Source organism: Furipterus horrens, unplaced genomic scaffold (genome assembly GCF_987537825.1).
Source record: "Furipterus horrens unplaced genomic scaffold, mFurHor1.1.pri manual_scaffold_15, whole genome shotgun sequence".
In the NCBI taxonomy this organism is placed as follows: Eukaryota; Metazoa; Chordata; class Mammalia; order Chiroptera; family Furipteridae; genus Furipterus; species Furipterus horrens.
Genome location: NW_028327185.1, coordinates 15,571,414 through 15,595,801, shown reverse-complemented (window position 1 = coordinate 15,595,801; position 24,388 = coordinate 15,571,414). Strand labels below are relative to the sequence as shown.

Here is a 24,388-nt window from a genome sequence, read left to right as displayed (position 1 = left end):
ACCCCAGTTCTTACAACAAAATGAAATGGCCCTTGGCCAGGTTCACATTATTTAGTTAAATTGTGATTATGGGATTTTAAGCCAGGCCATGGACTTGCTGGCTCTGTGCAAAGAGGAGTCATTTCCACTTGTACTTTCTGAGCTGCCAGGTCTTACATTCCTAATTAGGCTACTGAAGAACTTTGAGCTGATACCCTTGTCAAAGTTCAATTTATTTACTCATTCATTCAGCAAATATTTATTGAGCTTTCATCACGTGCCCGTCCCTGCAAGCAGTGGAGTTATAGCAGTGAACACACAGGAATCTTTTTTGTCCTTACTGAGACACAGACAGTAAACAAGTGAAACATTTAGAACACCTGAAGGTGGGAAGTGTTAGGAGAAGAGAGAAGAGGGAGCGGGGCAGGCAGTGTTGGGTGTCTGTCTTTGACACAAGGTCGGTAGAGCAAGCCTTGAGAAGAGGACATAGATGATTTTGAGGAAGAGCGTGATTGTGTGAAATGTTACCTACCTAAAAGGTTCACATTTCACCCAGAGCTCTGTTCGCCAACTAAATAACCAGCTGACAGTGAGTTTACTCTATAGTGTTTTTATTAAGGTTACAGAAAAATAATACCTTTAGGCCCTGGGTGGCTGCGGCTCAGTGGATTGAGTGCCAGCCTGAAACCAAAGAGTCTCCAGTTCAAGTCCCAGTCAGGGCGCATGCCTGGGTTGCTGGCCAGGTCCCCGGCTAGGGGCGCATGAGAGGCAACCACACATTGATGTTTCTCTCCCTCCCTTTCTTCCTCCCTCCCTTCCCCTCTCTCTAAAAATAAATAAATAAAATATTTTAAAAAATAATACCTTTAACTGAAGTGTTAGCTTTAGGCCAAGCAAACAGAAGCAACTGCTATTTGCAGGGTGTTGGGAACTCCCATGTCTGGGGGCGCAATCAATGTTGTGTTCCCCTATGAACCTCACTGACCATTGATTCTCTAGTGGTGGCACTAACAGGGTTCCAACTAGGACCAAACTCACAAGGTTCACAGTGGCACATACCCAGCCCCCCAGTACCACTCTTCAGAAGGAACCTGTGTTACCTGCTTCTTGCTTCTCTCCCAAGATGATCTGTGTAGACTTGAAAAACCAAACAAAAGAGCCCCCTAAATGTGAACATCTGTGTCCTTGACTTTTTTCACTAACAGAATCTTGGTGGAATGCTCACGTCAATACCTATAGAGCTGCCTCATTCTCTTTCTTTAAAGAGAATATTTATAAAATAAATATCCGTGAATGATTTAATTCGTTCTGCCTATTTAGGATGTTTTTAATCTTTTGCTGGGTTAAGCAACACTGTACTGAAAATTCTTGAATGCACAATTTTGCATACACACATAGTGTATAAGTTAAATTCATAGAGGTGGGATTGCTAGATCAAAGGGAACCTGCATTTCCATTTGGCCAGGATAATCAAATCGCTACCAATGCAATGATATCATTTATGTTCTCGCTAACAGTGTAAGTGCCTCTTCCCACAGCTCACCAACATGGTATCTTACTCAACTCTGACTTTACCAGCCCAGTAAATGAAAAATGGTGTATCTTCGTAGTTTGTGTTCCTCTTACCATGATGGCAGTTGTCGGTGATATGTGTTGTTCCTAATTGGTTATTCTCAATTTTTCTTTCTTTCTTTCCTTCTTTCTTTCTTTCTTTCTTTCTTTCTTTCTTTCTTTCTTTCTTTCTTTCTTCTTCCTTCCTTCCTTCCTTTCCTTTTTTTTTTTTTTTTTAATAAGAGTCTATCCCCTTTGTTTTTTAAGGTGTGCGAACAATTGTATTCTTATTTTCATGTCAGGCTGATATTCTGGTGCCTTATTTCCCAAAGCAATAAGTAATATTAAGGACATAACTCATGTGCTTTCCAAAGTTTATTTAAAGTATTTTGAAATACTAGACCTAAGCAAGAGCTTTACCTGCATAATTTTCTCTATAAGCTAAGAGGCAGGAAGGAAGGCCAGGCAGATTTTTGTAGTTAGCTCTGTCGCTCCCAGCAAGGAGGAGGCGATCAGATCAGGGCAATGCAAACAGTTGTTTATCCGGCTGCAGCGTAAGATCAGTCCCTCCCTACAGTTGTTACCTTGCTTCTTCTGGCCCTGAACCCACTTAGTTCTCCCATTCAGTCAGGGGTCCGGGAGCCGAAGGGAGGGAAGTGTCAGCACCTGCCCCTCTGCTGGAGTGCCAGCGACCCTGAGAGCCGTCTGTGTCTTCCAGCCGCAGTTGGCTTCCTCGCTGTGTCCAGCGTCATCACCATGTCTGCCCCCTTCTTCCTGGGGAGGATCATCGACGTCATTTACACAGACCCCACTGTGGACTACGGCACCAGCCTGGCCCGCCTCTGCCTGGCGCTCAGCGGCGTGTTCTTGTGCGGTGCTGCAGCCAACGCGGTCCGTGTCTACCTCATGCAAACTTCAGGTACCGGGGCCCCGCGTCCTGGGGACGTGAAGGGGAGCGTGTGGGTGTCCTGTGCACCGGGCCCCGGCCTTTCCCCGCTCCCGCACCACATTCAGTGGGCACGCCGGCCAGATGTGGGAGCTATGAGCTGTTCTAGATCGGTGCTCTCGTCTCAGTTCTCCTTCCACATGAACGGGAGTTGAGCGGCCAGGGGAATAGCCCTGTCTGTTTCCTGGGCGGTTTGAGAACAAAGCCTTCACTTGGGAGGCTGGAGCTCGGGGCCTCTTTCAGGGGCTGCTCCAGGCGTGTGTTTCCCCTTCAGTAGGGGCTGGGTGACAGGGTGTCTGTGTCAGGCCAGGCTGTCACCAGGCAGGTGACCACACGATAATGACTGAGCCGGGACACCCGACTCTAAGTCGGTTGCTTGCCATTTAGCTAATACAATAAATACTCTGTAGATAATGAACCAGTTGTTATCACTTGGAAGTTAAATACAGAAAAGGGTTGCCAAGGAAAAAGGCAGTTAGCTTTTGAGCAGTTCATGTAGTAAAATTTCTTTGTAAATAATATTTTTTAAGAATCAGTCACGTTGTTTATATTATCACTCTAGCCTCTCCTCAGCATCCACAGTCTGTAGTTACTAAGGGAAAGTAATACTCATTCCTCGAACCCGCCTGTCCATCTGCCACGGCTCAGCTGAGTCTGTTCCCAAGGGATCAATAGGGCACCAGATGTGATAGCATCGGGCCAAGCTGCTGTGCATTAGGAAGGAGTCTGGACCCAAGCTGATACCGTTTCTGTTTCCTTTTGCAGGTCAGCGCATTGTGAATAGGTTGAGAGCCTCGTTATTCTCCTCCGTTCTGAGGCAGGAGGTTTCTTTCTTTGACAAGACTCGCACAGGAGAACTGATTAACCGCCTGTCCTCAGACACTGCGCTCCTGGGGCGCTCGGTGACTGAAAACCTCTCGGACGGGCTCAGGGCCGGGGCCCAGGCTTCTGTCGGTATTGGCATGATGGTATGTTGGCCTGGCTCTCATCGACACCTTCCTGTCCGGGCCTGCGCCAGGCCTCTGACGCGTGGGCTGAGCTCAGGGTGAGCTGCTCTGATTGCTCGGGGGCCATCTAGCCCAGAGCGCTGCCACCGAGGCTGCAGGAACACACAGACTGCTTCTTCCCCCACGGCCTCTTGCCTTACATTTCCCCAGAAGGAGATCTTATCTGCAGAGTGGACCGTTGGGTTTAGAAAGATTACGCCATTGCCTGGGTTTTCTGAGACTGCGGGAAGGCAGACCAACAGGTGGCAGCCACCCTCTGGGGGCTGAGCAGTGGGTTAAGGGAAAGACAGGAGGTTACACACCCTTCTCCACAGGCAGTGACACTGCCCTGCTCTCCTGGGGGTCGAGGGATCGCTTCCTTTCCTCCTCTCAGAGGAGGGAGGATCAGCTCCATCCTCCTGGACACAAGTCCATCTGTCCTCCTTTAGGGGAGCTCTCTCTGCTCCCCTAGCCTTTGTTCCTTTTCTAACTGACTGGCTTGAGCACCTGCCTCACTTCCGCAAACCATGCACCCCCTCAGACCTGCGCTGCTGGTCAGTAGAAACGTGATGCAAGCCACATATGTGATTTAAAATTTTCTAGTGGCCCCTTTTTAAAGAACAAAAAGAAAGATGAGATTAATTTTAATGTATTTTACTTAATAATATATTTTATTATCAGTTCAACATGTAATTAATATCAAAATCATTAATCAGATATTTTATATTACTTTTTCATATTAAAATTTCAAAATCCAGTGTGTATTTTATACTTATGAAACATCTCAATTCAGATATTAAATTTCACTGGAAATACTTGATCTGTATTCAGATTTCATAAAATTTGCAATTGAAAAAGGTTGACATACCAAGTTTTCCAACTAAAATTAAAAATTCAGTTCCTCAGTCACACTGACCACATTTCAAGTACTCAGCAGCCACATGAGGCTGACATTTTAGACAGCACAATTCTAGACTTCTAAAATAAGGACTGGAACTCATCCTTCCTCACAAGTGGAAAAGCTTGGGTTTTTCTCCTCTCTGCGTCCCATGTAGCATGTAGGCCAGAGCAGAACAATGTGTTGCCAGCATGAGCCTTTAAATCTAACTTATAGAATGGAAAACTGCTTTGAAATCTCATATTTTCCCAGTCAAGAGAGAAGCAAAGCTCTGGAAGAAGACCCCTCCTACACTGAAGCTTCATATCCAAATAACAATAGTTCTGGGGCTCAGGAAGAGCTGGGAGCATTTTTTTTTTTTTTTTTATAACAGAGATAGTTCAGATGGCTAATCAGAAAGGGCCTGTCTTAGCTCAGGCTGCAATAACAAAGGACCGCAGAATGAGTCGCTCAAACAACATAGTTATGGAGCCTGGAAGTTTCAAGATCACAGTGTTGGCAAAGTAGGTTCATTCAGAGGCCTCTTTTCCCAGCTTAGAGGCGGCTGCCATCTTGCTGCGTGCTCACATGGCCACTCCTCAGTGTTTGTGTGCAGAGAGCAGGCTCCATCTCCAAATATAGCCACACTGGGACTAGGGCTTCAGTATGTAAATTTGGGGGGAACACCAGCATTCCGCCCACTGCAGGGCCTTGTCACATGGCATCGCCTGGGACCTGGTCTTCAGCTCTGGGGGAGGAGAAGTAGGCTTTGTTTCCCTGGCACAGCTCCCTGGACCTGATCCATGGTTAGCCTACTCACAAGAGCCTAATGATGTCGGTGCCATAGTGCCAGTTTGGTAATCTAGTCGCAGGATCTTCCTGCCTGGCATTCAGATGTGTGTTCCTGCTACTTCAGCGTTCCTTCTGGTGACAGGACCCATTAGTCTTCAGAAGCTTATTACTAATGAGGAGGTAGCTGGTTCTGAGACAGACCGCTCAGGGCCTGGGGAACCCCAATGGGCACTCCTGCCCCCTGCAGAGGACTCCCATGCACTTGGTTCCCTCGAGCTTAGGTGCATTCAGGGCCCAGAACTGTCAGGTCTGCCCTGGTCGCGCCACTGCCCCCACGCGTGTCCTTGTGGTGACCCTCATCCCAGTGCCTGCTGGACTGTGTGGCTGCTCTGCTCAAGGTGGGTCATTCCTGTCTCAGGGCCGTTGTGCACTTGCTCTTCCGAGACCGCATTATACCTGCATTATTACCTCTCTTTCACCTGCGTGCTCTGTGTCAGCTTTCCTGTCCCCTCCAGTGAAACTCGGTGCAGGCCGTTTCTCTCCCAGGCGCCTGGAGTTGTGTTTGCTGCAGGCAGGCAGGCAGTAATGAGTTGCTGAATGAGTACATGGACGAATGACTGGTTGTTTGTCCATTGCTGTCCATTTCAGTCTGCAACCTTCTCTCAGCATTTTAGGACAGCCTCGTACTGATAATACTATCTTCTGTGCAAATGAGATTTGACAGATTTTAATAATCTGATGAAGGGATGATAGTACTGTGTAAACTACAATCACTGCCTTGCAGGAATGACAGGAAGCCCCACCATGTTGCTTCTAGAAGCCTATTTCCTCTTTGAGCTACTCCAACAGTTTGGAATCTCCCCCTTGTCATGAGTTCAGATCCACTGTGCACTGAGCCTTGGAAACCGTTGTAACTTTTCTCCCACTTGTTAGGTATATCCTCCCCCCAACTCTCTTTCATCTGTCTGTCACGTGATGCAGGTGTTTGGGGTCTCTGCCATCTTGGTCATTTCAGTGGGACACATTGCTCTGGTTCAGTGTCCTCGACGCAATCCAGACTTGAACACAGAATTCCTGGTGTGGTCTGGGCAGCATGAGAACTATGGGCCTCCTTCCCTCCCTCCCATCCTGGTATTGAATGGCATGATCTCATGGACACAGCATTGCACCAGGAATGGCACAGCATGGAGGGTAGACTATTCCCGCCCTTTCTTCAGCAGCTCTTGATTGATCACGTCCTTCCTGTGTGGTAGGTTGAACACTCATGGGTTTTATGAAGATTGACAATGTTTGAAAAGTTCCACCAGTGCAGGGTGTACAGCACTGAGGCAGTACCTGGAAGCCTGTCTGTTCATTGAAACACATACTCCCCTACAGCAGGTAATGAGAACTTCATACTACTCTGTGTAACAAACACCTTTTGGCTTTGTTTTTGACAGTTTTTTGTCTCACCTCACCTGGCGACTTTTGTTTTGAGTGTGGTGCCTCCAATATCCATCCTTGCTGTGATTTATGGACGATACCTACGGAAACTGACCAAAGTCACTCAGGATTCCCTGGCACAAGCCACTCAGGTAAAGGCCCTTCCTTGGCATGGTCTCCATTGAATGAGCTCAGAGCCAAGGCACCAGTTGGCAGACCCTAAGAAACCTGCTTTTCAAAAAGTACTTCTCCTTCTGTTAGACCCCAAGATCCTAGATACCTAAAATACTCTGCTTTCTAGACTAGATTACTACCCTCATGTCATAGACCATATTGTATGGTCTTCTTACTTCTTACCATCACTGTTTCTTGTAGAACAAAAAAGCTAATCATATTTTCAAAAAACTTTCTGGATGACACTCCATTCTTCATTAATTAGTAAAGGTAGCTTTGCAATGCTGTGCAATATTGTCTTTTATAAAAATTAAAAATAATTGTTACATTTTTATAACACAAAAACCATGAATGTTTCTCATTGAAAGTTTGAAAACATAAAGAGAAAAAATAAGATGCATAATCCAGCCTCACAATTATTGTTGTTAACATTTTGGACTCTGTCCTTTTCATATATTTTTTCCTCTGCATAAGGATATATTTCTGTACCTAGTTCCCTACCCTCCCGTTTATCTTTTTATCTACCTTTATATATGACATGCATAAGTATAGATCTGTGTTTCCAAAAATAAGATCGTTCTCTATCCTTTCCTTTGCAACCTATTTTTGAATTATCATGTATCACAAGGAATGTTCCATCGACAGTGCCTTAAAAATGAGAGCCATGTTTTAACTGGTTCTCTAACAATCTTGAGATGTGACTTTACCCACCCTGAAGTGGTTTTGTTATGCTCCCAGCTAGCTGAGGAACGTATTGGAAATATAAGAACTGTTCGAGCTTTTGGGAAAGAAATGACTGAAATAGAGAAATACACCAGCAAAGTGGACTACGTGATGCAGTTAGCAAGGAAAGAGGCATTCGCTCGGGCTGGCTTCTTCGGAGCAGTAAGTGCATCATTTTGGAACAAGTAGAAAAGGTGGATGTTATGATCAGGAGAGATTTTTATTCTGTGACCCTTGCCATAAATAGAGAATGATTCTGTTCTACCTCCAGACTACGAAGTGCCTTTCTTAAAATATTTTTGTGAAAGAAGAGGAAAACAAGTAAATGTAATTAAAGAAAAGGCAATGAATGGGTGGTGAGACTGAACAGGGAGGGGTCAGGCAGGGATTCTCAAAGTGTGGTCTGGACCAGCCGTATCAGCCTCACTGGTTAGTGGAGCTGGTTAGACATGCAGACTCTCAGCTCCACTCCAGACCTCCTGAATTAGAAGCTGCGGTGGGGTCAGCAACGTGTGTTTTAACAGCTCCTCCACGCCATTCTGATGCAGGCAGCGTGAGACCCACAAGGGGTAACCAAATCCCCTTGGCGTATTTTAAGGAAGTATAAAAATAATTGATCACATTGATCACCAGAGCTCAGATTGGACTCTGAACTAGAAAATCACCGTGAGGGCAAATTCCTAGTGTGTTCAAATTGGAAACAACTTTAGAGGTGATTCAATAATGGCTGTGACTCAACAGATCAGAGAGAGAACAGAAGCCCTGAGAAGGTAACACTTAGCAGAGACCACCCATCCAACCCAGGCCGAGGTGTGTCAGAGATCCCGGACTCCAACTTCTCATTCCGGTCTTTGCCCAGTGTGTCACATTAGAACATATAAACACGTGAGCTCTGTGTTTATTGCCTCCAGGTAGGGCAGGAATCCTTGATATTGCTTTTTTCCTTTGCAAACTGAGTGGAGTAAAATAGGAATCTGATGGGTGACTTAGGTTCTAGCTTTCTGTGATGATAAGATGATTTCTTTCAATTTTGCAATATTTTAAGAGTTTTTTATTTGAAATTTAGATAAAAACATAATATTTTGGAAAAGTCTTGCTGTGATAAATGCAGAAAGGAAATTATAGGCCATTTTAATGCTTTTTGCATTTGGAGTCTTTGGTTTCCCCCTGAGTTCTGTGTTTTCTTCCTTCAACAGACTGGGCTCTCCGGGAACCTGATCGTGCTTTCCGTCCTGTACAAAGGAGGGCTGCTGATGGGCAGCGCCCACATGACCGTGGGCGAACTCTCTTCCTTCCTAATGTATGCTTTCTGGGTTGGATTAAGCATCGGAGGTATGTAATTTAAATAGTCTTGGGGAGTTACAAATGGCATGTCAGATTCTAGTTTCTGGAATAAAAACTTAACTTTCCTATTACTCCATCTCTCAGCAATGAACTGCCCCTGAAAAAACTGTTTCCTAGAATGTTATTCCAACTGGACTTTAAAAGAAAAAATAAAGATATGCATGAGATCCTCCCACGTAGGCAAGCAGTTCCTTGGTTGGGAAATTTAGGATTTTTAGAGGCCACGTGTCACTGAGCTCGGAGTCTCTTAGAAGCAGTTCACTTGAGTTGCAGAATGAATGTGGGGAGGAGGAAGGACGCCCTGGACAGTGGAGCACAGGAAATCCGCAGTTCTATGGTGGGCTTGTTGCATGACTGGGGAGTAAAATTCCTTTGCACAAAGTCAACCATGTCCAAAACTGATGAACAATCAAAAAATACAAATTGGAAAGAGCTAGAAACAGAGTTGCTTACTTTTGTCAAGAATCTCTGAGTTCAGCTTTTATGGTCCGTCCCTGCGTGAAGGGAGGCAAAGCTGTGTGAAGGCTGTGAAGTTTTCTGTTCCTTTCCTGCATCCCCAGCCAACAAGGGGCAAATGATTTCCTGCTTTTTGTTTTTCTTCCTCTCTTTAAAAACCGAGGTGGAAAGGTTAGGTAAATAGCTTGAGGTCTGATTAATGGAACTTGAGAACCCCACACGGGCGTGAGATTTTTATTTTCAGAATTTTGTGTCTACTGGCGAAAGGTAAAGGCTATTACTTAGACATCTGCAGGCAACTGGGGATATTTTCTAGACTGAGATTTCCAGAGACCCCTAAAAGTAGCATTTTGGTTCTGCTGGCTGGTTGGAAGAAAAACCCAATGAAGACAGTTCCGGCTGCTGAGTCGCTTGAGAGGCGAGAGCATCCTTCGGGAGCGTCCAGCCATAGCGGTGTTGCTCCGTTGCTCCATCCCCTGGGTTGAGCCTGCTAGGCTGTAGGGCCCCGCACCTGTGAGGTCATGTTCCTCGAAGTCTTCCGTCCCACCTCAGCACGGATTTACCTCCCACCATGTCCCCCTCTGTGGCCCTTCCGCTCACATTCCACACTTGTGCAGGAGCTTTCCTCCTGCCCCCTCCCCCAATCTCACATTCTCTGCCACAGTTGATTTGTTCTTTCCTAGCCCCTCCTCTCCCCCACCCTCTTTTCTCCATGCTGCTTGACCTAATAGAAACCAACTCTGGTCTTGGTGTTCCACTGCCCTGCCCTTTGTTCTGGCAAGTCCACAATGGTGCCTCACACAGAAATCGGTTGGAAACAGTTCTCGTCCACCGGGGGTCAGTTACCTATTTCCTGGTTACAGGAGGTGCGTCTGTGCACAAGACTTCAGGGTGACTTGACTTTGCTAGTCACAGGCTATCCCACAGCCTGGTCAATGGTCTTGTGTAGCACTTGTCATCTGGTGATGGAGGAGTGAGGGTGGGTGGATCTGTAGGACTGTCCCCCGCTTTCCCCACATTGACAACCTAGACAGGCACCACGGCCATGGGAATTTAACTTGACTAGTTGAGTTGGATTTTCACTGCTTTTGTGAAGCTCATTGTTGATAGTAATTCTGTAATGGATCTGCAAGCAAGAAATAAATACGATTTTTTAAAATATTGGTTTTTGCTTAGAACAGCATACTGAAATAATAAAAACCAAATTTTACAATAAACTTTCTGCTAAGAGAAGGTCAGAAGTGCTGTTTGAAAAAAAGCATGCTTGTTTATTTTGTACCAGAGAATGTTCTTACATCTACTGAACCCCAAGGATTTTTTCTTATGTACTGATTTTTTTATCGCGGTGAGATTCACACAACTTAAAATTAACCATTTTAAAGTTAACAATTCAGTGGTATTTACTATATTCACAATGTTGTGCAACTACCACCTCTGTTTAGTTCAAAAATATTTTCATAACCTTAGAAGAAAAGCGCATCCTCATTGAGCAGTATGTCTTCACACCCCTCCCTCCCACAGGCTCTGGCAACCGCAGTTTGCTGTCTGTCTCTGTGTACTTACTTACTCCAGGCATTTCATAGACGTGAAATCACATACTCTGAGGCTTTCTGTGTTTTGCTTCTTCCACTTAGCATAATGTTTTCAAAGTTCATGGCTGAATACTACTCCAGCATATGAATAGCCCACGCTGTGTTTACCCAGGGCCACTTTGGCTTTGTTTTTCAAGTCTACACCCTTGGCTGTGTTGCACTTACTCCTTCTCTTCACCTCTCTTCCTACCTTCTTATCTCTCTCCCTGTCTGCCCTCTTTCTTCCTTACAGTTAATAGACTTTTTTAAAGAGGAATTTTAGGGTCACAACAAAATTGAGCAGAAATTACAGAGATTTTCCATATAGCTCCTGCCCCTATATAAGCACAGGCTCCCACGCCACCAACGTCCCCCATCAGAGGAGTATATTTGTCACAATCAGTGAACCTGCATTGACACATCATTACCACCCAAGTCTATAGTTACATTAGGGTTCATCTCGGTGTGGTACGTTCTGTGGGTCTGGGCAAACTGTGACAGTATCGTACAGAGTATTTCACTGCCCTAAACACCCTCTGTGCTCTGCCTGTTCATCTTCCCTCCCCTAACTCCTGGCAACCACTGATCTTTTTCCTGTCCCCATAGTTTCGCCTTTTCCAGAACGTCATATAGGTGGAATCATTCAGGGTGTAGGCTTTCCACACTGGCTTCTTTCACTTAATAATATGCATTTAAGGTTCCTCCATGTCTTTTCATGGCTTGGTAGCTCATTTCTTCTTAGCATTAAATAATATTCCATTGTTTGGATGTACCAAGGTTTATTTATCCACTCATTTGCTGAAGAACATCTTAACTCCTCCCAAGTTTTGGCAATTATAAATAAATTTGCTGTAAATATCCGCATGCAGGGTTTTGAATGAACAAGAGTCTTCATGCTGGATCGGATGGTAAGAGTAGGTTTAATATTCTAAGACACTCCCAAACTGTCTTCCAAAAGTGACTGTACCATTTTACACCCCCACAGCCATGAGTGATAGCTGAAGGGAAACAGGGTATGAGACAGAGGGAATTCGGAACATGGATTCCAGGTAGCTACCTCAAATCCTTTTCTGAAAGTAACAAGTTTTATATTAAAAGCAAATCGTTACCTGTCCCAGAGGGATGGGAGTAGTGGTGTCTGTTCCCTGGTACCAGTTATGGATGTTAGCTTTTCATCCTCAGGTCTGAGCTCCTTCTACTCGGAGCTGATGAAAGGACTGGGAGCTGGGAGCCGCCTCTGGGAGCTGCTCGAGAGAAAGCCTGAGCTTCCTTTTAACGGTGGGTCTGAAATGGCCTTTGTTCTTCTTCATTGGGATTGAACACCTGTGACTTTGGACAGTTAGGCCAGCTCCCTGCCCTACCTGTGAAGGAGGGGCATGACTCAGAGGTCGTCCTTGCCCCATGGCAGGGAAAGTGTCATCAGAGGGGTGGGCCCAGGAATTTCCCTGAAAGTATCAGGCTGACCACATGGTCTGCTGCCCACTGTTTACTCCCTGCAGGTGACTTGCTATTGCAGACAGCAGGATGGCAGCCCAGGTGTGCTGATAGGAAGGGCCCTGGACAGTCCACCAGATCTGTTTCCTTCCTGACTTTGATGTTTGTGTGGGGGACAGGAGAGAAGGAAGAGGCCTCACACACATAAAAGCCTCTAAATTTCCTGGCTTTGTGGGGTGGGACAGGGAGTGCTGATACTAATTGTTGAGAGCCATCTCCTTCATCAGCTGCTTCCCTGGAAACCAGTACACAGGGCTCGGGAGAAGAGCATGGGAGCAGTCACCGCTCCCAAATCCTCACTGACTCCTAGGACATCGTTAGTGAACACCCGGTCTTGTCCAGGGTCATAGGCTGGAGGGAGTAAGCCCAAGGTAATACCCCTCTGGCTCCATGGCTGTTGTGCAGTGCCCACGTGTGTATCATCATTCTCTTAGAACGGTGATGGAGGGCAGATCAGATCAACCCTGGAGCAAGGGAGCTACAGGGGGCGTGGCAGCTTGGGCAGGCTGTTGTCCCTGAGCCACGGTGTCCTGTCAGTGGACCTGGGACAGTCATTTCTACCTCTCAGGACTGGGCATGAAACAGGACAGCACGTGAACGTGCCTGGGTAGAGCGCGTGCAGGGCAGGCTCAGGGTGAGCACCAGACACGGGTCTGTTCCTGACTTGCCCAGTAAGAGCACCTACGCCAGGACCAGCTGTGGCGGGGCTGCCATCTGTAGTCAGACGAGTGGGCGCTAAGTTCAGCTGTGACCTGGAGCTTTGCCCTAAGTAATCAGTATTCCGTCTTATGTTTCAGAGGGGCTTATCTTGAATGAGAAAAGCTTCCAGGGTGCTTTGGAGTTCAAGAATGTGCATTTCGCCTATCCAGCTCGCCCAGAGGTGCCCATATTCCAGGATTTCAGCCTTTCTATCCCATCAGGATCTGTCACAGCGCTGGTCGGCCCCAGTGGTTCTGGCAAATCAACGGTGGTTTCCCTGCTGCTGAGGCTATATGACCCCACTTCTGGTGAGTTCCCCGCATGGAAGGGCAGGAGGCCTGGCCTGGGCCCATCTTACTCCTGTGCCCTGAGAAAGGGTCAGATGATGCGAAGAGTTGTCCTCGGAGAGTTCGGAGTGCCAGAGGCTTTGTTCCTGGGAAAGAAATCCCTTCAACAAAGGTATCCCTAAAAGGGATTGTGGCAGCTCATACAGAGGGCCCTTCAGGTGTTTTGTATATTTCGGTCAGACCTCTTCAAGTCCTGAGTGACTGCCGGAATTCTTCCTCCTCCTCTCCCATGCTGGGGTCTCCGGTGCCCCTCCCGGAGGAGCCTGCTCAGCAGCTACAAGCACCACAACCCCCTCTTCCCGACCCCTTCCACCAGCACCATGGAGTCAGGAGCCCTGGGGAGCTCCCTGGAAGCTTGGTGGTTCTCGTGCAAACAGGATTTGCCACTCAGTGATTCCCTTCTCTGTGACTTCTCTGGGGAAGCTGCTTGAGAAAGGAAGGATTTTCTTAATGGATTTTTCTCATTCTGGTTTTTATGTTTAGCTGGACTATAGCATCTTTTAGAGCCAAGGACACATAATTTTACTTCTTTATATCCTTTTTATTGAGATATAATTGACATATATTTCAGGTGTATGACATGATGATCTGGTAGTTGCATATATTGCAAAATGATCACACTACATCGAGTTTACATCCATCACCACACATAGTTACAAGGTTTATAGCCTTCAGGTCCAGTTCTGGAGTAGATATTCTATATGTATTGATTTAATTTTTGATTGAGAAAACAATGATGTTTTTCAACAAGAAGATAACTGTTAGTAATAATCAAATCATGAGTTTAAAGAGTATGTCTTGTGGTCTTTGTACCTGTGTTTTTTGTTTAAAACAATGTGAGAGCTGGTTATATGCCAGGTAATTTTTTTGACTTGCAGATTCTGACCCACAGAATCACCAACTGTGTATAATGGGTGTTAATACACTCTTTGCCTCTGGGGTCACTGTCTTGATTTACTCTCTACTTGCTATAAATTCTGAGTTTAGAAAAATCCTAGTTAGGTTGTGTAAATAAAATAAAAACATTGATTCTCTAGTTCCTTCATCACGGTGAATAAATTAGGTGAGTAAATAAATCAAGAAGAGAAATTACACTTAAATTCCTGCTTTGTGTAGCCTATAGAGCACTTGTACTTTTATAGTAAAAGACCTCAGGTTTTTGCCAGCTTATGAATGCTTACAGCTGGCTTGTGAATTACACATCCCTAAGAAGGGATGGCATTTCTTATGCTAGTTGCTGTCATCACTCAGCATTATCAAATCCCCTCAATGTGTAGAATTAATTCTGTTAGCTAAGGTCAGAGTATCACCTCATCATTTAAAAACTCTGCCACAGCATCCATAAGATTTTCCATTTCAGAGAACAGATTCTCTTCCAGCTGAGTTTATGTAGGAAAAGATATTTTAAGGAGCAATAAAAGAGCTCAAAAATTACTGGCACAGTTGAACTTCCAGGACACTTCGCAGAATGTCACAGCAGAGCCAGGCCTTCAAGGTAGTTGCTGATGGTTACATGGTCAGGAAGCTGCAGAATTAGGCAGCCAGGGTCCTGGGTGCCAGCTTCAAAGCTGTGCCACCTGCCAATATTTGTGCAAGGGGACACCTCACGGCTTGCACTTCTGCCAGGGTCCCCTTGCAAGTCTTCCGAATCAAAGCCTTGCACAGGTGCATCTTACTGTGGAGCCCTGAGTTACTCCAGGAAGCTGTCTGCAGCCTCTGCAGGAAGGTGAGCCTGGTAGACAAGCTTGATGGGCCTGCCAGCTGACCACTGCAGGGTCAGCAGATGTGGGTGGTCAGAAAGGCCTGTTAGCTCTGAAAGTCCACGACATATGTCAGTTTCGGTTCTGTTTGGAGATTTTGAGTATACCTTGAAAAACTGAGTCTGGCATTTTCCCACCAGCTCCTTTCTGTCTTTACATTAGTCATTGGCCCAATGACGCTCAGTGACTTTCCTTTTCTCTCTACAAGGAACTATCAGTCTTGATGGCCATGATATCCGTCAGCTAAATCCAGTCTGGCTGAGATCCAAGATTGGGACAGTGAGTCAGGTAGGAGGAAAGGGGTTTATTTTTATTGTACTTTCTTTTAAAATTGCTTTTGTCATTTGCTTTTTGCTTGGTCTAGACTCTCTCAAAAGAGAAAGACTGGAAGTTTTCCAGATGTATTAAACCAGTCTCACATGGCAGATTGTCTGGGTTTGTAAAGTGCTGCTTCCTTGAGACCTTAAGCACTTTATCCAGTTGAAGCATCAACTTTTTATCAAACACTGGCATTGGCATGAATTTGTAATGCAGATAGTCCAGCACAGGGGTCCCCAACTCCCAGGCCACAGACCAGTACTGGTCCGTGCCTGTTAGGAACCGGGCAGCACAGCAGGAGGTGAGCTTGAATGTAATGCGCTTGAATCATCCCAAGACCATCCCCTCAACCCAGTCCATGGAAAGATTGTCTTCCTCAAACCAGTCGCTGGTGCCAAAAAGGTTGGGGACCGCTGGTCTAGAAGATGGGGAGAAAAGCTAACTTTTTAGCTTCTACTGACTCTTCCCCGATTCCCATTTTTATTACCACCCTTAGGCTACCATTGGGCATAAAGGGTTTTAGCAAGAAGCCAGCCAAGACGACTGTGACAGGAAGGAGCCAGGCCCCCCGCAGGAGGTTGCAGTTCCAAGGCGGCAGATTAACGTAGTGCGGCCACTTGGATGGGGCTGTTTTCGGGAGACCACTTGGTGCAGGGAAATTTGACACAGCTGTTCACATTTTCATTACCAGATGTGTGCACAGCAGACAAACCTGAGCCTCTGCTGCTGCTGAGCTTCTCCTCAGACCTGATGCTTAGCCCCTTCCACTGGGGCAGGTGGGGCAGGGATGGGGGTTGCTCGGAAGTGTGAGGATAGCAGTGGTGCCTGTTATATATGGGATAGAGGAAAGCTGAACGTTTATTTGCTTTTTAGGATCACTCCATAGAGTTCTGTCAAAATGTCATGTTCCCATCTGGTTTGTGTATATTTCAATAACTAACATCCTTAGTGGAAGGCAGGTGGCCCTGTGGTCTTCCAGTACCTCACAATTCCCAAGGAGAGGGAACTTGCATTTATAAAGTGCCTACTGTGTGCCAGGCACTGTGCAGGCACCTGCTGCGGGATCTCATTTCCTGTAGCGTGGTGGGAACCACAGATGATTAAATCAATCCTGTTTATGGTAATACATGAATTTTTAGTAACTCTGTTGGGGGAATTTATGAAGCATGAAGAAATAGAACAAAGAAAATAGCATATATTCTTTGGGAGCAGTTTAATAGTTTCTTAGATATAATTACCGTACTAGACACCTGTGATGCTGTCTGTTTGGAAGTTTGTCAGAAATGCTTTATTTCCAATCTGTAGGAGCCAATTTTGTTTTCCTGCTCAATTGCTGAGAACATTGCTTACGGTGCGGACAGCCCTTCTTCGGTGACCGCCGAGCAGGTCGAGAGAGTGGCCAGTGTGGCCAACGCAGCTGCTTTCATCCGAAATTTCCCACAAGGGTTCAACACTGTGGTCGGAGAGAAGGGCGTTCTCCTTTCAGGTACCTGCTGTTACTGCTCTGTCGCAAAACCTCTGCTCCTACACAGTCTCCGAACATGTCATGTTGCAATGTTACTTTTTAATTAGGTTTCTGTCCTTGAGGGTATGAAATTAGACTTCTCACTTTCTAAAAGTCTCTTTTGGCACATGGACAGCTCTTCAGTTCCCTTCAGTTTTTACCCCCAAGATGCTCCCGAGTTCCCAGTGACGGTCCCACTGAGTGGTACTCAGCTACAGCAGCTTTTTTCTCACCTGAGAGATGTGTTTTGCTACTTGAGATCCTTGCAAACTGTAGAAAGCAAGACAGATACAGGGTGGCAGGGTGATTTGTTCGGGGAGGCAGAGACTGAGTCAGGAACAGAATTGAAATTGAAAGTGTTCTTTATTCCCCAGTTTTCACTGTACATGTTAGGCCAGGGGCTGACAAACTTTTTCAATAAAGGGCTAGAGAGTAAATAAATATTTTAGGTTTTATGGGCCACATGTGGTCTCTGAACATAGAATTCTTCTTTGTTGGTTTTTTAAACAACTGAATAAAGTGTAAACGCCATTCTTAGCTTGAGGGGACCGCGCAGGATCAGGTCATGGCTCAGATCTGGCCCCGGCGCAGGTTCTCGCCCACCACCAGACAGAAGGGGGAGGAAGTGGGGGAGGCGCAGCCGCTGCCCCCGTGGTGTCAGAGCACATCTGGCCTGCTGTGTTACATCATGGGTGCTAGACTCTCCGGGGCGAAAAAGAAAACCTATTTTCTGTTGCTTTAGAGTCCAGAAGTGGGCTAATGAGTAGAACTCAAAAGGAAATAAATGTTTAATGGGTTAAATACAGAGTTTTTTTATTACCCACGCTGAGATGTGCTCCCTTTCACGACAGCGAGTTCTCCATCGATGGAGCTGTCTAAGCAGGGGTGGGTGCCTCCGTGCCAGGTGGGGCTGGAGCAATAGCCCTTTCAACGCTGCACTTTTTACTTGGGGTGTCGACCACAACAAATATAACACAAAATGTTTTACGTTTATTGTGTATGGCTTTTTAAAACCAGAGGCAGTAGATGGAAAAAATTTTTTTAGATTTGGGAAGTTCCAGGAGTAGAGTTACACATTGCTGTGTAACGTGAGCTACAACTGCATCTCTGAAACATGTCCCCAGAAGAAAACCAGCTCAGGCCACTCGTGGTGACATTACTGAGTGCCAAGGAGTGGGGTTGGGGGCTACCTGCACTCTGTTGCATGAGCACGTCACTTCTCCCTTGGAACAGATTCTGCATGTCCTTCCCTCTGCCAGGATCCTTAAGCTCCGTTTCAGAGTGAAATAACCAAAGGTTTCCATCTATGTTGGCTTTCTGGGAGAAAGGACATTTAGCAATAGATTCCCAGTGCACTGATTGGCACCAAGGATGTCTCTGAGCCACCAAAGCCCTCAGCTGGCTACTCCGCTGATCTGCCCCAGAGCTCTGGGACCTCACCAATCAGACTGGAAGGAAGCACTTCCTTCCTCCCTGCAGGTGGGCGCCAGCTTGCCCCGGTGAGGTCCACATTAGCAGCACCACACACTTCAGCTGTAAATGGTGAGCTTCTTTTAGATGAAATACTGTAATGTCCAGCTATTACTAAGTATTTTTGGCCAATAAAATCGACCAAAAAGGAACGTTTTCATCACCAAAAATGAGATGAGTCTTCTATAACAAAATAAGTTGGGAGGAGTGAGTCCTGAGTACTGCTCTCCAAGACTTGGCCCATTGTCACTTGGGAGTAGCGTCCCCTGGAGGAAAGGAGAAAAGGTGACGTGAGACAAAGTTGAGGAAGGAGAATTATCACAGACTTTCTGCTCACCACCTCCTCCTGTCTACATTTCCCCTGCTCCCATCCCCCAGGTGGTTCCTTTGCTTTTAGTAGAATTTTAGTTTTAAAGAGCAGAGAGAATTAGCATGGCTTACTCTGTTACCTAAGCTTCATACATACACACAGACCACGACGTATGTACTGTTTCTTCCCCGGGCCCGGAAAAGAAGAGACTACCTGGGAGCAGACGGTCTCAGGAGGCGACTCTGAGGCAGACAGTGGAATGGCCAGTGCCAGCATCGCTGATGCCCTGTGCTCCCGCCTACTGCACCCACTGCTCGGAAGCCTCTGGGTAGCGCGAGTTTCTGGTTTCCTTGCTGTGTTGGGTGGTCTGCTAGGGAGACAGAGGTGTAGTGGTTAAAAGCACAGCCCTTCACTCTGCAGGCTCAGACCTCAGCTCTGCCACATACCAACTGGGAGACCCTGGACAGCTTACCTTGTGCCTCAGCTTTTCATGGGTAGAAAAAGGGAATTGTAGTGGGATCTACTTCATGAGATTTTTAAAAAGAATAAGATAATGTGTGTATGCATTAAGAAAATGCCTGGTACATAGGAACGCCTCAATTAATGTTAGCTATGGTAATAATCGTTATTATTAATTTTGAGTTTAATGAGGAGACAATATATTTAAAAATAATTTCTGTTCTACCATCTACCTTAGCTATAACTAACTGGAAGAAGGGACCTTTAAATTGCCACATTGGTTATTAGAAAAGCCTATAACCAAGACTTTTTGTTAAGGCTTTCAATTTTTTTTTTTTTTTAATTGTCTTTGTCAGGTGGCCAGAAACAGCGGATTGCAATTGCCCGTGCTCTGCTTAAGGTAAGCTTGGAGCCACTTGGCTGGGGTTTTTTGTTATTGTTTTTAATTAGAGACCTTGTAATTTGTAATTTAATATTTCTTCTTCTAATTCTTCTTCCTCTTCCTCTCCTTCTCCCTCGGAGGGTAGATACATGGTTGACAGTTGTGCTGAGAGATGCATGAGAACTCCCACTGAGTGCATGCTGTCCAGATTTAACGGGTGTTTCTTCGGCATTAGGCCAGTACTGTGCTGGCGTTCATGAGAGAGAAAAGTTGTAACACAGGCCTGCCTTTAAGAAGCATATGGTCTAACTAGTGAAACAGTGATTCTACCATAATATCAAAACAGTACAAGTATGCTTACTTATATAATCTGTAATCCATTGCTAAATTGAATAATACAGACTTAAAATACTTGTACAAGACTTCTAAGAAGAGAGGGAAAAGCCATTTTAGATGAAAGTCAGACATTGTATTTTTAGGAAATGATAGTCTTCCTACTGTCCTTTACTCTCCTCAGGTTATAGATGATTTTTAAAAGAAAAAAAGAGTTTATTGAAGCATAACTTGCATACTATAAAGCTCACAATTTTAAGTGTACTGTCAGTGACTTGTAAATTTAGTTATTCAACCATCACACAAAACAAAAAGGAACATTTCTTCTTTTTTTTAGAACATCTCTATCACCCTAACAAGGATTTATAGCCTCTCCCCATTCCCAGCCCCAGCCTCAGGCCACCACTAACCTGCTTTCTGTCTGGGTTCACCTTTTTGGACATTTCAAATAAATTGAATTAGACAAAATAGGGTCTTTTACATCCAGCCTCTCTTACTAGCACAATGTTTTGGGGGTTCCTCCATGTTGCATACCAGAACTGGCCTCCTTTCTGTTGCTGAGTAGCCTGCCTTTGCGTGGCCATCCACGATTTGCTTATCCATTCACCGGCTGGTGAACATGTGGGTTGTTTCCGGTTTGGGGCCATTGTGAGTAATGCTGCTGTGAATGAATGGTGTGAGTTTTTGTGTGGACATGTTCTCATTTCTTGTGATAAACTCCTAGGCAAAGCTAGAATTTAATGTGTTATATACATCAGCTTACTCTTATTTTTTTCTGTTTTATCTACTACTCCTAACTAAATTACAAGCAGGACCTTGAGAGTCTAGACTCTGCCTTAACTCACTTTATATGCCACCTCACACTGGTAGTTGACTGGCCAGCAGGATAAAACTGCACTACGAACAATACCCAGTCCAGTGATCCCTGTAATAGTGGTTCAAGGTCATCTCTAACTCTTTCACTCATCTGCTTATATCAGACACTTATGGTTTTTTCTTGTAGCAGTTTATTGTGATGTAACTCATATACTATACAGTTCTTATATTAAAAGTGTACAATTCAATGGGTTTTAGTGTATCCATCACCTTAATCAAGTTTAGAACATTTTCCTCATCCCTAAAGAGACTCCACACCCTTTAGTAGCCACTCCACACCCCTCCCTTATTTGCCCACTGATGCTGGCCCCAGGTCACCACTAAGCCACATTGTGTTCTGTAGGTGTGCATACTCTGGACGTTCCCTACAGATAGAGTCATTCAACATGTAGCACTTTGTGTCTGGCTTATTCACGTAACAGAAAGTTTTCAAGCTTCATTCATGTTGTATCATGTACAATACTTCATTTATTTTAATTACTGACAGTGTGTGTTTTTCTAATAAAAGTTTTTAATGTTTTTCCTTCTTCAGAATCCCAAAATTCTTCTCCTAGATGAAGCAACCAGGTGAGGATATCTTAGTACTATGTGTAATTGTATTAAACAAAATTCTTCCTTTACCAACGACTTATTTTTCTGCACCTCAAAGTGTTACAGCTGAAAATATCCTACCCCCCCCTACATTTTAAAGTCACTGAGTCTGAATTAATAATGATCGTTGGGAGGCAGTGGACAGGTGGAGCCTTGAGCTGCGTGTTCTGGTTCCAATTCAGGCACAGTTGTGATGAGCTCTGATCACCCTAAGCAGCTACTGTGGAGATTGCTTTCTACTTATGTGACAGTAGTTCTATGGAAATCTAGAGTCCCGACTACTTTTTTAATAGTTTCTTTATAATATAAAATATATGTAGAGGACCCAGGAAGTTACACTTTTGATCACAGGGCACATTCACTGTTGGTGTAAGAGGAAATGCGTAAATACACAGTATGCATGGCTCTGAGGTCTTTGCTTTCTCACGTGGTTTTCCTGTCTAGTGCGCTGGATGCTGAGAATGAGTACCTTGTACAAGAAGCTCTAGATCGACTAATGGAAGGAAGAACGGTGTTAATTATCGCCCATCGTCTGTCTACCATCAAGAATGCTAATATGGTGGCTGTCCTCGACCAAGGAAAAATTATTGAATGTGGGAAACATGAAGAACTGCTTTCAAAACCAGATGGGATATACAGAAAATTAATGAACAAACAAAGTTTTATTTCAGCATAAAGAAGTAATTACTGGTAAATTGAATATGAGAGACTTTAAAGCACAACAGCTTTGCAGGGAAAAGAAAACTTAGAGATGGTATGGAATCTGTAAATCATACTTCAAGTTACTGAAATATACCTATTTTTCTCAAAGTATATAAACTATTATTTTGAGATGTACCTGTTCTCAAGACCTTTTTATTCAGAGTTTTAATAATTATAACTTTCCAAATGTCTATAGCACTGAAGTTATTATCAGGTTTTGTACTTTCTTTTATCTTGGAATATTTTAATATAGCATGGCACCTCATTTTTTTTACCTGCTGTTATAGATTGAAGTTATTGTCACAAGACAACTTTTAAAAGGGAATTATAAATAAAAAGCCTAATTATTTTAGGCCAGTTTGCCAATCACTGTGTAATTCTCTTGGTAGTATTCTACCCACTTTGGGTCGAATGTTACTAGGTAGCGTAATAGAAGATGAAAATCTAATCATTTATTTTATCCTCATACTCTCACGAAGCAAACCTGAGTATTATACATACAGAAAGAGAATATTTATATTTTCCATCTCCTGCGTCTTCAGAAGTGTGAGAGTTTAGGAGTATGCATCCCTCTGGGATGAGACTGTTTGGATGTGTGTGGTTTTTAACATTTTTGGCTCAAGAGCCTGATGAGTTTTGAAAGGGGAGGAAGAAGCCCCATCTTTGGCAAGAAAAACTTCTATTTTCACTATTCACATATGTCTTTCTATGAGTGCTATGGAGAGTGAGGCGTGAACTGCCAGGTATTATCAAGAGAGATGTAAAAATGAATTTTACATTATGTTGTCTAAGGCCTGTTTTCAAAATTATATTTTAAAAATTTATAATCCCTAACCCTAATTTTACGCCTTTAGTTATTTAAATACTTTTGAAATTTCATTTAATGAAGCTAAAACCTGAATAATATAACTGTAATTTTCAATCTTAAAACATTTGAAGAAAGTTCAGAAGTTCTTGCTATTCTACCGAATATCAAGAAACCTTAAGAACTTGTGAGTGTTCTGAAAAGAGGACATTAATAACCCTTTTATTACTTACAATTGGAGTTTTATTCACCTAAATGCCTAAAAATTCCTACAGCAACACTGACAAGCATTAGATTTGCCATACTTCCTGTCAATGCTGCTGATTTGTTTTTGCCTCAAGAAAAAGTGGTCTTTCTGCACTGATGATGCCAGACCTAAGAATTAACTCTGTCGATATAATTAAATTGGAAGTTTTCTCCTGTACTAAGTAACCATTAGTTCCCTGGTTACACTGGAAGAAGAAGCCACTATTTCATAATAAGCATGGAGTAATATATTTCATTCTACATCAGGGAATTTATTAATGAATAAAATGAATAAAGGAAATGTGTTTGCTAAGTTAGTAAACAGTACATCTGTGACAATCATTTTAACAAACTTCACGTGTGGTCTTTAAACAGTTTGCTGTTATGGTGTGCTTCACAGAAAGCAACACAATTACAGAGTTGGATCTGAAGGAAATCTCTTTGTGCCATAGAAGTATTTACAAAATTCAATTTGATTATATTTTATTTTCTAATACAAGATGTTCAGTGTGTCTTTAGGTAACATTTATATTGTGAATTAAAATTTATAGTGAACTTTATCTGTGTCTGTCACTTTTGTTTTTGATACCTTTCATTAAATTTAGTGGGATGCCATTAACAGCATTATAAAAGTTGGAAGTGTAAATTCTATAGCACCTCGTCTGTGTATTGCATCCAAAGCCAGTCTCCCTCCATCACCATAAATTTGACTCTCTTCACCCTCTGCACCTTCTCCTCATCCCCCTTTGCTTCTAGTAAGCACCCTGCTGTTGCCTGTGTCTGTGACTTTGTTCATTTTTTGCCTCAAGTGTCTGGACTAGTTTCTGCTCCCACCAGCAGGTGTGAAGTGGTATCTCATTGTGGTTTTAATTTTATTTCCCTTATCAATAGTGAAGCTGAGCATCCTTTTTATATCTCTTTTGGCCATTTGTATGTAGTCTTGGGGAAAGTGGGTGTTCAAGTCCTCTGCCCATTTTTGTTCTTGAAATTGTATGAGTTCTTTATATGTTTGGATATTAACCTGTTATCAGAGGTATTATTTGCAAATATCTCCTCCTATGCAGTTGGTTGCCTTTTTCTTTGGTTAATGGTATTTTTTGCTATGCAGCTTTTTAGTTTGATGTAGTCCTGTTAATTTGTTTTTGCTTTTACTTCCCTTTCCTTTGGTTTCAAATTCATAAAATTCTCTCTGAGACCAAGGTTCATAAGTTTAGAACCTATGTTTTTTTCCATGTATTTTATTGTTTCAGGTCTTATATTTAGGTCTTTAA

At 44.0% G+C, this 24,388-nt stretch overlaps 1 protein-coding gene across 1 annotated transcript in view; it reads left to right on the top strand.

The window, feature by feature from the left end:
- ABCB10 (ATP binding cassette subfamily B member 10) overlaps positions 1 to 23,677 on the top strand; it is a 30,112-nt gene extending 6,435 nt beyond the window's left edge. The window contains exons 2-13 of the mRNA XM_090263362.1: positions 2,249 to 2,449; positions 3,242 to 3,444; positions 6,571 to 6,705; positions 7,466 to 7,612; positions 8,647 to 8,782; positions 12,004 to 12,099; positions 13,113 to 13,322; positions 15,330 to 15,409; positions 16,745 to 16,925; positions 19,539 to 19,582; positions 21,306 to 21,340; positions 21,809 to 23,677. Of these exons, the coding sequence (XP_090119488.1) occupies positions 2,249 to 2,449; positions 3,242 to 3,444; positions 6,571 to 6,705; positions 7,466 to 7,612; positions 8,647 to 8,782; positions 12,004 to 12,099; positions 13,113 to 13,322; positions 15,330 to 15,409; positions 16,745 to 16,925; positions 19,539 to 19,582; positions 21,306 to 21,340; positions 21,809 to 22,040 (1,700 nt within the window). The 3' untranslated portion in view covers positions 22,041 to 23,677. The remainder of the gene's footprint in view (positions 1 to 2,248; positions 2,450 to 3,241; positions 3,445 to 6,570; positions 6,706 to 7,465; positions 7,613 to 8,646; positions 8,783 to 12,003; positions 12,100 to 13,112; positions 13,323 to 15,329; positions 15,410 to 16,744; positions 16,926 to 19,538; positions 19,583 to 21,305; positions 21,341 to 21,808) is intronic.
- Positions 23,678 to 24,388: the final 711 nt, after the last annotated feature.